Source organism: Zymoseptoria tritici, chromosome 18 (assembly GCF_000219625.1).
Source record: "Zymoseptoria tritici IPO323 chromosome 18, whole genome shotgun sequence".
Lineage (NCBI taxonomy): Eukaryota > Fungi > Ascomycota > Dothideomycetes > Mycosphaerellales > Mycosphaerellaceae > Zymoseptoria > Zymoseptoria tritici.
Window position 1 is genome coordinate 248,135 of NC_018201.1, and position 14,576 is coordinate 262,710.

The window sequence follows — 14,576 nt, forward strand, 5'->3', positions numbered from 1 at the left end:
CAAGGACGGGCTTAACTAAGGATTATAATCCAATCCTAACCTTCTCCGGCCGCCTTGTATATAAACTAGTGCTCCCCTTAAGCGGGTTCGCCACTTAGGGGAACCTGTTCTTTAGTACGGCTCCTCGGGCTGACAATGGACGTTAAGTATATAGCGCAGAGGGCCTAACAGTTCCTCTAGGAAGCTAACGCACGCGCGTGTACACGGAGCATATCGAGCAGCTCTACCGCAACCGCTTTAACAAGCGCTACTCCGTGTATTAAGTCGTCTAGATGGCTCTCTCGCGGGCTCAAGTGCGTCTTAGGGCTAATTAAGGCATTACTCCTTAGATGCTGCACTTGCAGGCGGTAATGTTAGCCCTTAAGACGCAGCTTATTACTAAGAAGGAAGAAGATGCTAAGAGGGAGCAGGCTAAGAAGGGTTGATTCGGGTCTAAGTGGGATCGGTAGAAAATTCGTAGGCTTAAGCAGGAGCACCAAAAGCGTTGTTTTTCTTGTTTTTCTTTTTTTCTGCATGCGATGCAATGCGATACGACGCTGGAAAGCCAGCGCGAAATGAATGTATGATAGCACTTGAGGAATGGCCTTAAGTATAAAAAACATAAAATGAAAACCCTCCGGGGGATCTATTAAACTTAGGCCCTCGCATTAACCTTTCGTTTAGACTTAAAGGTTAGCTTCCTTCGTAGCTGCACCGTAGGATTACGAGGAGCTTCCCTTGTGTTCTAGGGTAGTCGTTGACGGGGCATAACCATAATAGTGTCCTCGTTATTACCCGACTCCCCTTAGGGTTTAAGTAGAGTCTCCTAGAGCTCGGAAGGGATTACAAGTAGTTCCTCTTCCGTTTCTTTAATAACAGGCTCCGTAGGGACAGAAACAGTTGCTGCAACAGGGTTAACTTAAGCGTCCTCCCTTAATGTTGCGGCTGTATTTACCGGATGCATAACCGGCTGACTTAAGGGTGCTAACTTCTTCAGCTCCCTAAGACGTTTCTTTTCGAGAGTAGCCTTAAGTTTCTTTACCTCCTTAGCATTATCTCGATTTGCGCGTGAAACATCTCTATGCTTCCTTCGGATCTTATTAGCAGCGAGTTTAAGCTTGTGTTAAAACTTTGGCTAATCGTTAGTTTTTGAAGAATCTAAAGGTTTGCCTTCCCCTAAAAGGAATCGAAGGGCTCCTAACCGTTTAAGCTGCTAGGAAGACAACTTGTCCTACTTCTGCTTAGGGATAGTCGCTAGAGTAGAGAAACTTAAGCGTAAATTAAGTGCAAGATTATTACGTAAGGAGTCCTTAAACTCCTAGCTAGCGGCCTTAAGTGAAATCTCCTGTCTACAGCGCTTCTGCTAGTCCCTAAAACTAGTGCAGTTAGCGCGGATTAGTCGATTACTATGCACCTAATGCTTAACTACAGACCCGTCGTAGGACTCTAAGGTATACGTACTAAGCCAGCTTCGCTTAATTACCTTAAAGGGACCTACGAAGGTCGGCTGGAGCTTCGTCTTAGTCTTATTTAAGACAAGAACAAAGTCTCCCTCGATAAACTTGCTATTAGTCTCCTTAAAGGTGTGTCTACTAATAGCGCCGGCTCTTACCGCTTTCGTAAGCAGCTTTTCTGCGGCAATCGTCCTAGCGTTCTGCATTACTTAATGCCTAGATTCAGGATCCTCGGGCTTAAGCTGCATTGGACGCAGGTACGGATGATCCTTAAGTATTCGGGGCTGCTGGCCGAACAAGAGGAAGAAGGGGCTGTATCTACAACCGGACTAGGCCCGGATTCGGCTTGAATACAGCGCCTTAGGAAGGTACAAGTCCTAAGCGTGCACGCTTTTACTATAGCACATCTTAGAGAGGATCCGGCCGAGAACACCGTTTAAGGCCTTAACCTTCCTGTTCGTGCGGGGATAGTAGGGCGTCGTTAGCCTGTAGTTGGCTTAAAGGGTATCTATAAGGATATTAAACGCCTTGCTTATAAAGTTGGATCTATTGTTACTAAGGACTTCCCTTAGGGATCCAAAGTTCGCATAGATCTCTTCTTAAACAAAACGAGCGACTGTCTCGGTTTCTTAATTCGAGGTGGCCCTTGCAACCGGCCAACTAGTAGCATAATCCACAGCTGTAATAATGTACTTGTTACTATTAAGTGTAATAGGCATTAGACCGACAACATTAATCGCCTAGCGCTTAAATAGCTTAAGCTTGGAATTGGCTTAGTAGAATCGCGGCTCCTATAGGGGACTCCGGGACTTCTTCTTTATAGCTTAACACTAAGGGTAAGTGGAAGCGTAGTTATAAACATCCTGTTTAAGTAACTACTACCAGCCCCTCGCTCGAAGAATGCTGCAGACGCCGGGCAATGCAAAGTGCCCGTAGTTATTGTAGCAGCGTTTAAGGAAGTCCTACCGGAATTCCGGATCTACGTAGGGTACAAGGCTTCTATTAGCCTCGCGATAATACAGGAGGTCGTCCTTAAGGACAAGATCTAACACCTTCTTTTTAATTAAGCGGCTTAGCTTCTTGTTCTCGGGCATCTCCCCTATAGTTTTAAAATAGATTACCCTATTAACTACCTTACGCTCGGAGAATCCTCGAATAATCGTTCCCCTTGTAGCGTTTTCCTTAAAGGAGCGAGGCAAGGCAGTCAAGAAATCCGTAGGCTTAAGTGATTAATCCCCTAGCTATGTAGAACCCTCCCCTGCTATGTTAGCTAGGGTCGCTTCTATTAAGTCCGGCCGGCGGGAGAGGGCATTAGGAACGATGGCCTCACTCCCCTTGCGGTAGCGGATGTCGATATCGTAAGCTTGAAACTCCTTAATCTAACGTACAAGTCGCTTAGTTAGAGTTTTAGAGGTCTTTAGGTACTGCAGGCTGTAGTGATCTGTAATCACTTAAGTCTTGGTCCTATTGTCGATGTAGTAGTTCTATTTTCGAAGGGCTTCCTTAATAGTAAGGAGCTCCTTCTCGTGCACTGGATAGTTTAGTTCTGCCCCTTGTAGCTTGCAGCCCTCGAAAGCAACCGGATGCAATTTCCTATTAGAGTTAGCTTAATGTAGGACTGCACTAAGCGCCTACTTACTTGCATCCGTTTTAATAATAAAGGGCTTCTTAGTGTCTAGCATAATTAGCACTAGCTCGCTGCACAAGGCTTCCTTAAGCTTCGCAAAAGCGATAGTGCACTAGGCAGTCTACTTAATAGGGCGCTTCTTCTTAGCACGCAGCAGCAAGTCATCTTCCTTAAGGAGGTCTAATAGTAGAGTAGCGTGCCTAGCAAAGTCTCTAACGTATTTGCGGTAGAAGGAAGCTAGCCTAATAAACTACTGCACTTCTTAAGCGTTAGTCGGCTGTAGCCAGTCTCGGACAATAGAGATCTTGTCTTCTATAGGCCTGACTTAATTGTAGCTTACTCGGTGCCTATAGAAGTCGAATTCCTTAACCCTAATGTAGCATTTCTTAGGGGAGCAATACAGCTCTTATGATCGTAGGATATCCAGGACTTCCTTTAAGTAGACTTCGTGCTCCTCTAAAGTCTTAGAGAAGATTACGATGTCGTCCAAGTAAACCACACACGTCTTGTAAAGGTGCTTTCTTAGGGCTTCGTTTATCAAGCTCTAGAAGCTTGCTAGTGCATTGTATAAGCCAAAAGGCATTACCTTAAAGTAGTATTTGCCCTAGCGAGTGTTAAATGCTGTCTTGTGCTGGTCCTCTTCCTTTACTTTTAATTGCCAGAACCCGGAGGTTAAGTTAATCTTAGTAAAGTACCTTAAACTATAAAATGCATCTAAGCAGTCGGAAATCCGAGGAAGGGGGAATCGATCCTTAACGGTAGCGTTGTTTAGAGCCCTGAAATTAACGTACATTCGCTATTTCCCTCCTAGCTTAGGTACAAGTAATATAGGGCTTCCCTAAGCCGATTAGGATTTGTTAATTAACCTACGCTTCTAGAGTTCCTCGATTTAAGACTCCTGTTTAAGCGATTAGGCATAAGACAGCTAGTAAGGCTGTTAATTAATCGGCTTATGGTCCCCGGTGTCGATTAAATGCACAATAAACCGGTCCTTTAGTAGCTTGTTAGGCAAGGAAGATCTAAACAGATCCCTGTTGTTTAGGATAATGCGGCTTAAGCTGGGTTCCTCGCTTAAGGGAGGAGGAACGTCGTCTTCCTTAAGGGACATAGGGTCGTCCTTAGGATCGCGTTCCCTCTCCTGTTGCCGCTCCTAGTATTTATCTATGTTTAAGAGATATAAGGGCATGTCGGGATTAACGTTAAGTAAATCCTCTAGTTCCTTAAGGGAACAGAGGTCCTTATCTACCGGAACGCTCCTTAAGTCAGGAGCGTATCTAGAGCATAGTATAGCATACTTAATACCGTTGTCGTATAAGTACACCTTGTTCGTAAAGAAATTAATAGTCGGGCAGTACTGCCTGAACTATTCAAGGCTAAGGATTACCTCGTGATTAGCGAGATTAAGCACTCGGGCAGTAATTTCCCCCTTAAAGTTATGCAGCTAGTAAGGCAGCTTAACCCTAAGGGTTGTCTCTATTGCTGTGCCGTTAGGTAGAACTACGGTCTGGGAATCTATGGCTACTTAAGCCTCCGGAAACTAGTCCGCGATCGTTCGTAAAACGTATATACGCGTAGCCCTAGTGTCGAACAGGAACTTGGCCTTAACAGAATGCTTACTTAAACCTAAGCGTCCAGAGGTAACTAAAAGGTTTAGTCCTATAGCGTTAAGGTAGTTAAGTTAAGTATTAGGAGGGGTCCTAAGTAATAAGGGCGACGCGACAGACGACTTAGAATCCTTAGCATCTAAGTCGCTGTCTATTTTTTTGTCGGCTTGCTTAAGCCCCCCTTGCGTCTGTTGTAGTCGTCCTGCTTCTTCTGCAAGTCTAGCTTAAGCTTCTTCTAACAGCGATACTAGGTATGTCCGGCGACTCCGCAGTTATAGCACTTTAAGGAATACTCCTAAGCCGGTAGCTTAGAGCTGTTGTCGTTGGCTATGTGTTTAAGGGCAGCGGCAACATACTCTACGGTAGTCTTGTTTACCTTTCTTAGTTTAAAAGCCTTCCTAGCAAGAGCATTGCGGTTTTCCTTAAAGGCAGGGGCATCTATTCTTAGGCCCCTTTAAGAATCCACGACCTCCTAGTTAGCTGCGTTAATAGCTTAAGCCTAGTCTATAATCTCCTGTAGTCCAGCCTTTTAAGGGGTAAGCTTGTGTCGAATAAGCTCCGCTCGAATCGACAGCTTAAGCCTATTAAAGAAGATAGTAGCATTAGAGAAGTTATTAGGCCTTAGCTTAAGCATGCGAGCTACAGAGAGGATTTTGTAATAGAAGGTAATAACACCTCCTGTTTGCTTAAGAGCTCGGTATTGTCTCTAGAGCTTCTCTTAGTAATAATAATCTTAGAAATAGGAGACGAGGTTGCCGAGCATTAAGTTAAGGGTATAGGTACTTAAGCCTACAAGTCTCTTCCTGTTCCTCCTACTAAGCAAGGGCGTTACGCTACATCTAGCTACCTACTAATTCGATAAGGTTAGCTTCGGATAGGCGGATACCCCTCTATCTTAGGGCAATCTAAGACCTTAAGTAACGCTCTATAGACCTAACCCAGATATTAGCAGCGTTGTTTCGAGTGTCTCCCTAGTATAGTTCTAGTACCCGGACGGAAGCCTTAATAAAAGTATCCAAGGAATTAAGGGGAGTTGTATCCCTGCCTAGTGTTCCAGACGTATAGCGATAGGGACGACTTGGTCCCTCGTCGTCACTTAAGCCGTATCTAGGGTTATCTCCTCGATATAGGGATGGCTTAAACCGTACGGCTCCTAGCTCGCTTAGTCCCTAGATAGGCCTATTAGTAGATCCTGCTCGAACAGGCTCCTAGGATAAGCGGGTGTTCTCGGCCTAAAGTCGGACAGCGTCCTCTTTAAGTCGATTAATATGTTCCTCTATCTCCCTTAAGGCGGCCACATGCTCGCTAAAACGAGTAGGGCCTAAGCCTACATTCGTAGTAGCAGGTCGGCTTAGTTAAGTAGGAGTTCGGAAGGTAATATTAGCTCTAAGTAGAGCTAGGGGATCCGTCTAAGGATCTCCTTTAGGGAAGAGACGAGCAGTAGTAGATAGTGCCGCCCCTATATCGCTACCTTGTTCCTTAATGCGATTAAGTTCGCTAATTAGGCTTAGATAGCCTTACCTATCTTCCTTAAGCCTTTCTCCTTTAGCGACTGTTAGGTTTAAGTCGTAGGAGGAAGGAAGCTCTATAGTCCCTTCGGCTTAGCTAGTAACGGACATCTTGTCTTAGTAGGATAGTTTGTTAATCGAACTAAATTAAGTTGCTGTTATTGTTGCTTCCGGTAACTTAAAGGGTTATAACTTCCTCCTTATAGTTCCTTAAGCGGCTAGGCAGCTCTAGCTATTATCGTGTTTAAACATAGCGCGCTTTAAGCGTTTAGGTAACTAGTTTTAAGTGCGGTAATTCTACGCTTTAAGTCTTAAACTTAAGGCAAAACGAGTTTTGCGTTAACGTTTAAGTAGAAGTTGGCAATCTAGTATATATAGCACCGCCGAGTAAATCGCCATATATAGGACCCCTAGCTATAGAAAACCCGGTGCTTCTAGTTAGGTGTATAGTCTAAGTAGAAAGTCCGGTATAGTCTATAGGTCTAAGGAGGTCTTAAACTAGAGTCGTTTTAAGCTAGTTTAATTAAATAGGCAATAAATCGAGAATCCGGCCAGCTCTAACCCTTAAGTAGCAGAGCCAGCCGGTAAGACGGCTAAGGAGCCGCCTTAAGTGCTCTTAGCTACTAGATGATTAAAAAGCGGAAAAAGAATAATACTGATTTATAAGGGCGAAGGCCCTTAAGCTATATAGACTAACTGAAACGAGCGAGTTATGTGATAATAACGAGCCTTCAAGTGAAACGGTGCCTGAGGCTTTAAGGGTTCAAGTAAACCTAAGCGAGGTTTTTGGTGTTTTTGAACAATGACTGCAAGATCTGTTGCGGGGACATCTATATTGCTCAGAAAGGTTTCGCGCCACTGCAGCTACTCGGTCGATCAAGTCCGCGCGCCATCTCCTCAGGTCTTTGTACTACTATTCCTGGCAACGCTCCGTCAGTCGACTTCCAGCCATCACGACATGCTCAAATCTGTCCACCCGGCTGGTACAAAGCTGCTGCATCAGCCTTTTCTTGACTTTTTCTCCCGCTTCTAGTCGAGCAACAAGCGTAATTATATCACCGTCGCATACATCTTACTTTTTGCCTTCTCGATGTTCGTGTAGTCGCTCCGCCCTGGTCAGCTCGCAAGGAAGTACGGATTTTGAGCTTTAGCCAACACCTCCCAGGCTCTCGCCGCGAGATTCCAACAGTCGCCTGCAACATTGACCTCCGCTTCTGCTACGCCTCACGAAATTAGCTCCTTCGTCGAGGTCCCAATATCTCTCGGGCACCTTTGCCAGCTCCTGGTCGGCATAATGGACCGCCTCCAAATCATATTTTCCTCGCCTTTAAGCCCATATAATCTGGTCGATGCGATCAGGATGCTGCGATTTTTGGCAATCCTATTTCCCTCCCTTCCGAGCGGATTGGCTCGCCGAGGAGGCAGCCCAAGGCGTGTGCGAGTTTGACGACTGTTCGTCAATTTGAGGCGGCAGTACGCTCGCAAAAACTGTTTGGCTATTCAAGACTCGTCCATGCCATTTATCACGCTGACGATTTCTGCTGCGAGTGTGTCGTATCGTCGGAGACATGCTTCGCTCGGGAGTCGTTATCGTTCGTCGCGCGTACATCCATTACTAGAACTCCGTCGAAAGCTAGATATGCATATCCCAGAACCTTTCGGCTGTTCTGTTCCTATTCTCTACCTTCTTCGTCTGCCCCTCGTACCTGTAGATCGGGCAGTCCTGCAAAGATCGCGCACAGCCTCGGCCAAATCCCTTTGGAACGAGAAATGGAACCGGGCTGACTTTGTGTACCAGCGGTCATGGAGGAGACACGTCGGTCTTGCAGGAGGATGGATGTTCTGAGAGGCGCATTTTCGGGTCGCGAAATATATGTGACTTCTGGTGCCGCATGCCCGCTCGATTATAGACTTATAGCGAGGGAGACTGCGTCCCGTGCGGCGAAGGGAAGTCTGGGAGGTAGAAGGGCTTCAAGGGCTGTCCGGACGGCCGCGGACGGCCGCACATACGTTGGTTGCTGTTGCTGGTTTCGGTCTTGGGATGAAAACGCTGGTAAGCGATCTTTTCGTAGGGCTTCGTGGCGGATGGCGGGCTGTGGCTTCGGTCTTGAGATGAATATGCTAGCAATCGTTCGTGGGGTTTTGTTGCCACTTTCGGGGTTCAGCGGACCGGGATGGAAATGCTGGCAGGCGGCGTCTTCGTAGGGTTTGGTTGTGGGATGTAGCTCCGGTCTTGGAATGGAAAATGCTGGCAGGGGATGAATATGCTAGCAGGCGACTTGTTCGTAGGGCTTGGTTGCGGGCTTCGTAGCTTCGGTTTTGGGATGACGATGCTGGTAGGCGACGAATATGCTGGCAGGTGGCTTTTTGTTGGTTTCGGTTGTGGGACGTGGCTCCAGTCTTGGGATGGAAATGCTGGCAGGAGACGAATATGCTGGTAGGCGACTTTTTCGTAGGGTTTGATTGTGGGTTTCGCAGCGGACAGGCTCAAACTCGATCTTGTCGTCTCCCCATGTTTGTCGCAGACTCCGCAGCAGTTGACACAAAGCCGATGACAGGGAGCGTCAAGGTCCAGCTCCCAGACCCAGGCATTTGGGCACTTGCGGATCCTGACAAATGGGCCAGCTCGCAGAAAAGTCTGGCGACACTCTGTGTTTATAGAGATGTGGGTTGAATGATTTCTCATGGAAAAATCCGAGGTTTCGGTAATGGCGTCCGCGAGCAGTTTTCGTAGATTTGTCAGTCGAATGCTTTCTCGGGGAAGAACTCGCTGCGCCGGTGATGGCACCCGCAAGCAGTGTTTCTAGAACTGTGAGGTGAAGGGGACATCGCTGTGGCGGTAATGATCAGCATGTGCAAGGTACCTGTGATGTCGTGAGGTGACGGCATAACGCATGTAAGTGATACTCCTGACCTGTGGGTACTTTTGACATGTTGTCTTGTTGAAAATCGGCACAGGAATTCACGCCGCCCAGTGGAAGGGTCTGTATGAGTTCGAGACTTTGTTCGTAGGTTCCCAATCTGATGTGACGCATGCAGTAGACTTGCTGTTCTTCTAGTCGGCCACAGTGACAGAGCCGAAACTGAAGCCGGTGTAGACGAATCCGTGACCTTCGGCGCCGATGCGAGAGATGAAAGTGGCGAAGGAGGCCGGAGTGGTGCAGTCTGTGCATTCATCGAGGAACCAGTAGCCGGTGACTTTGACCCAGTCGGCGAAGTCGAGGGTTGGAGCGACGGCGGAGGGAGGTAATTTGTAGGGCTGGCCGGACGAACCACAACATCGTCCTCCATCAATCCAATGCGCTGAAGCAGGGAGGTCCAACTCGTCCGCGCGCTCCCACCGTTCCTTGTTGCGTTCCTCGGTCCTTTACCTGCTTGGCAAGGGCCGCCATCTTGGTCCTGACGGTCTCAAGCCGTGCTACTTCAGCCTTGTCTCTGCCGCCGTGAACCAAGGCAAGGCAAGTGAGGCAAGGCAAGTGAGGCAATTTCGTGCTGGTGGCTGCGCTTCGAGGGATTTATTCGACATCGGGGTTCAAGACTTTCAGGACAATGCGGTGAAGTCCGGCGCGAGAGCATCACGGTCTGCACGGATCGTGCTGAGAAGTGTTATGATGCCTGACGAGAGTACATCGTCCAGAGACAGCAAGCACACGAAATCCAATGGATGAAGTCCGAGAGCCGCTGTCGCCTGAGGCGGGCAAGTCTAAGCTGCCAGCAAGTAAAGACGATTGTATGTGGATCGTACCTCAAGGACAGGGGTAGTAACTCGCAATCGCAGCGAGGGGTCTTGTCTTCCGCAGCGAGGTGTGAGGTGTCGTACCGCAGTCTTCGGTTCCTATTCCTGATCCCAAAATTGACTCTCATCGACCGCAATCTGCAGCAACCGCCATGAATCCCATCTTGAACCGTACAGGCAACGCCCGCCGTGATGTCGAAGTCCGAAGGAGGAGGAGGACGTCGCAATGTCGCAGTACACACGACCGTGGTATGGCGTGGACGGATCGAGGGACGAGGTGTGGGGTTTGTGGGCAGAATTGTGATGATGAGGAGGATGTTGTCGTGATCGTTGTCGAATTCCGAAGATGGTGAGCAATTGAGAAGGTGAGTGCCATGCAAGTGAGCACCTTTTCAACGACAGCCAGCTAGGACTTCTTCAGTACTCCGGTCGATGCATGGAATCCAGCTTTTCCATCATCAGTCGCGGCTAAACCACTACAGAAACCAAAGAAACCTCACCCGGCGACCCTCTCCCTCTCCCCACCTTCGAGCTCTACTCCTCCTCTCCGAACAGCCTCTCCCAAGCGGCCAAACGCGCAGTCGAAGACACCCTCAACGACCGCAAGCACTACCCCAAACCCGTGCCAGCACATACCGAGAGACGCACCGAAGAGCGCATGAAAGGCACTCCGTCAAGAGAAGGGCAGGCAAGTCAGCAGGAGATCACGAAAGAGGATAAACACGAACATCTTGAAGGAGACAAAGCGAGCATCTTCGTAATACCCAAGCGTCGGTCCGCCGTCCACCCAGACGGTCCCTGCGCCAGATCTAGACCATCGCGATACTTGACCTGCACCCGGTGTCGAACCACTGAAGGATTTGAAGTACCGATGATGTCGCGGCCTGCAGATATCGCGAGTGCGGCACCAAGGATATCGCGCCTGTAAAAATCGCATTGCACCATTCGAGACCCGCGAAACGGCGCCATGCCAGCAGCTTGACCTGCGCAAGCAAGGAGGATGTCAAAAGCGTTGTGAAGGTAAAGCGACCGTGGTTGTTCATCCGCACGCACGCACAGCTCTCTCCCATGCTCTTGCTTTCTCCTTCTCCCATGCCAGTTCTTATTTTCACCGCTGCTCTCTTCATCGTGTGGCTTTTCTTGAAGATGCTCGCACTCATTTCACGTGCCCCTGCTGCGCGTTGTCTGTGTCCTTTCTGGTTCTCCAAGACCGACGATGCCCTCCATGGCGGTCTCGAGGCCGGTCATGAATGGTTTTCGGAGCCTTTTCGGCTTCAGTCTCGCAGCTGTCTTTCGAGTCCACAGAGCCACGCCGCATTTCCTGTCCGAGGGTTTGTGAGGGCTGGACCAGGTGCACGCACACATTGAGAGCCTTGTTGCGAAGATGAGACGGGTTGATTCTTGGCGCTGTTTGGTCAGTGAGTGAGTCCATCGCACACTGCCGCCTTCACTGTCGGCCATCTTGCGCGCCGTCTATGACGTTGTCGGCGTCACCGGACGAGGCAGAGTCTTGGTGTCGTCCTCTGCCGCAGCACTCCAACGACCCCATCGATGCGCCAGGCCGGTTTGGTTGACGTCAAATTCGTAGGACGGAAGCGGAGGAGTGGGTGTTTCTTGATGATGGGCATCCCCGGTGTGGAGGTCGAAGACGAAGTCGCTAACGTCGCCCTTGGCTTCCCTTCCGCTTTCTGATCGTCACGTGCGCGGAGTTCGCCTTGCAGCCGCTGGCGGAGGTGGAGGTGGAGGTGAACATGTCGCATGCTCGAGCGAAAGACATGTGAATGGGAAGCACCGGTGGAGCAACGATTGTGGAAAAAGTGACCCGTGGATGATGATGACTGGGAGGACGTCTCGTAGAGTCGGAGAGGGGTCGGTGAAGCTTTCAGTAGGACAGCGATATGAAAATGGTATCGATGAGTTGGATACAGCCGGGCGAATTGTCGACGTCTTCGTCCTCGTCCAAAAGCAGGCCAGACGTCGGCGAGACGACTCGGCGCAACGCGGCGTGAACAAGCCACCAAGCCGTAGATGACTGCTTGATGCAAGGTCATCGTTCGCATGTCTCACCGAGAGATGATGAAGCGTTCAAAGGCCCTTGATCCATCCTCCCCTCTCCGCCGGATTGTCCCAACTTCCCGTCCGAGATGCGCCCGATGGCATACGGCGGATGTGTCGGTCGTCCACGCCACGAAGAATTGCCCGCTCCAGGCTGAATTTGCACGCACAAAATCACGAGACTCGACGGCGTCGGTGAACAGCGGCACTCCTTCCGCCTGTGCCGCAGAGTTCGGATAGTTCATGATCCTGCCTGGTTCGACTGCGATGCTGGTTGGACTGAAAAACGCCCTCGGAATGTGTATGCCGAGTCTGCTCGACGATGATGAGGGACTCGTCGACGATCTGCGATCCCGCTAACTTTCCGCGCGCTCTTTCGCTGGCTAACATGACCGTCGGTGCCTCTCTAATCTCGCATGCGTTTCGCGCTTCGCCCGTGGAACGCCAATGAATCCAACGACCAGGTATGTAGGTCTTGGCCAGTCGCAGCTGGCGCATGTGTCCGAGATGGAACAGGTCGAGCACATCACCAGCGAAGACGCGGACAGGGCGATCTTCCGTGGGCGGCTTGTTGATCGTGTAGCCGCCTTGGACGTCCATAGGGCGGGCTGTGGGAAGCGTTGCTCCGGGACTCGCTGTCGGTAAGAGGAGATGGTGAGGCTGACGGAGTCAAGTTTGCCGGCCTCGTACATGGGAATCTCCAGGTCGCAGAACCAACGACGCCGGGCGGACCATGTCAAGATTGCTGTGTGCCATTCCGATCACCATCTCATGTTTCCGCGTCCGTATTCTTGACGGCGTGGCCTCGTCCGTCTCTCCATCGAGCTCTTTCTGAACGAATCTCCACATCAGCTCTCCACTGAGCTCTTCGATCATGGCCCCAGCACCCTGAACGAATGTCCAGGCCGACCGTGCTATATGTCCTGCGCTGCTTGTGCCTCTCTTTCCTCGGATCGCCGTCGGTACTGTCTGCTTAATCGGTGCTGGGAGGCCGTGCTGCTTCGGTCGTGCCGTCGTTGAGTGGACCGCCCATCTTATCGGCGAGCTGGTCAATGCCATTGTCGATGGGAGAGCTGTCTTCGGCGGACATGGTGAAGTCGGTGACGGTGACCGGAAGGTAGTGTGGAGTGGTGTCGAAAAGGGTCGAAGAGGCGACCGGGAAGATGGGTCTGGAGGTGAAGTAGTGTTGTGGTGGTAGATGAAGAGTGGAAAGAAGCTGCAAAGTACGCGCATCTAGATGTTAGCACAAATTCCTACAAAGTTGGATGTAGAGTGGAGTAAGGTCCACACTCACGGCGAGAAAGGGTCGATCGGCGGGCGGCGGTTGGGGGCGGACGAGCTAGACGGTGGAAACGGGCATTGATCGGTGGTGGGGGTCGGATGCTCGTGCGATTGCTCCAGTGTCGCAGGAGGAACTGTCTGAAGGTCGCAAGGGACTTCCGTCCTACTCCCCGATTGTGACTTTGCCTCGGATCATGGCTGCGACAGAAGGGATGTTGTTTGGTGGTGTTTCGATGTTGGTGACACCGACCGCACAGATTGAAGTGCCTCAGCTCTCCATATGCTGCTCGTGTTGCCTTGAAGGCGGACGTGCGACATGCTTGCTGCACGAGTGGTAAGGTGGGTGATCCTGAGTGGAGGCGATATGTGTGTGTGTGTGTGTGTGTGTGTGTGTTTGTGTGTGTGTATGGTGATGTGTTCAAGTTATCGAGGTACGCCCCAGTGCTCCGATAATTTTATTTGAGACGCACTCCAGTGCTCCGATAAACTTTATCGCAACACCACTCCAGTGCTCCGATAAACTTTATCGCGACACCGCCGGTGGTCCGCAACACCCGCAGAACCAACAACGAATCACACAACACAACACGACGACGACAGCTGGGAATACAGTCGCAGGTGTTGTCTCCGCCTCTCCGCCTTTCCGCCTCCGACCTCTGTCATCCTCAGCATCAATTATACACAACTCAGGCCGATCTCCGCACCAAACTACCCCAGCAGTCTTTCTTTGCACCCCGCCCGCCTTCACCGTCGGCCGCGCTGGCACGAGACAGAACCGTCATCGCAGAACGCACGCAATGACATCGCACCCACACTTGAGACAAGCTCGACAGAACGAGAAGGCAAGTAAAGCTCAGCACCGCATGAAAGATCAGGCCGACGGACAAATTCGAGGTTGTTTGGACGAAGCCTTTGATTTGAAGCAGTAGGTGGTTCCTCGTTCTTATGCTTTCTGGGCCTGGAACGTCTCGCGATTCGGAATTTTCAGGCGAAGAGGTGGCTTGAAATGCTGCACGTCGTCACTGCGAGTCGCAAGTTCCACGAATCTCCTGAGCAAGCAGATAATGCGATGAAGTAACTTGATGGCGGTGTCTCGCATTCGAGAGCCTGGCGAGGATTGGCGCATCATTTCCATTATCCGCGGAGATGCTGGGTCTTCGTTTGCGGGGAATGATTTATCAGTCGAGGGCGAGAGGAATTGGCGGACTGAATAGGAGATGAAAGGAGGAAGCATTGCACTCTAGCCAATGCTATTCCATATACCCATTACTATTCTATACCATTTAATACATTGTGCCGACACACAAGACCTCAACGCATCACCGCATTTCA

General features: G+C 50.1%; 1 protein-coding gene across 1 annotated transcript; it reads left to right on the forward strand.

Annotated features, from left to right (window-relative positions):
* Positions 1–10,060: 10,060 nt before the first annotated feature.
* MYCGRDRAFT_97883 (uncharacterized protein) lies at positions 10,061–11,600 on the forward strand (the record flags this gene model as incomplete). Its single annotated transcript, XM_003847043.1, has 4 exons — positions 10,061–10,257; positions 10,464–10,682; positions 10,799–10,928; positions 11,469–11,600. 4 exons carry the CDS (start codon positions 10,061–10,063, stop codon positions 11,598–11,600), a joined length of 678 nt encoding a protein of 225 aa, XP_003847091.1.
* Between the last annotated feature and the right edge of the window lie 2,976 nt (positions 11,601–14,576).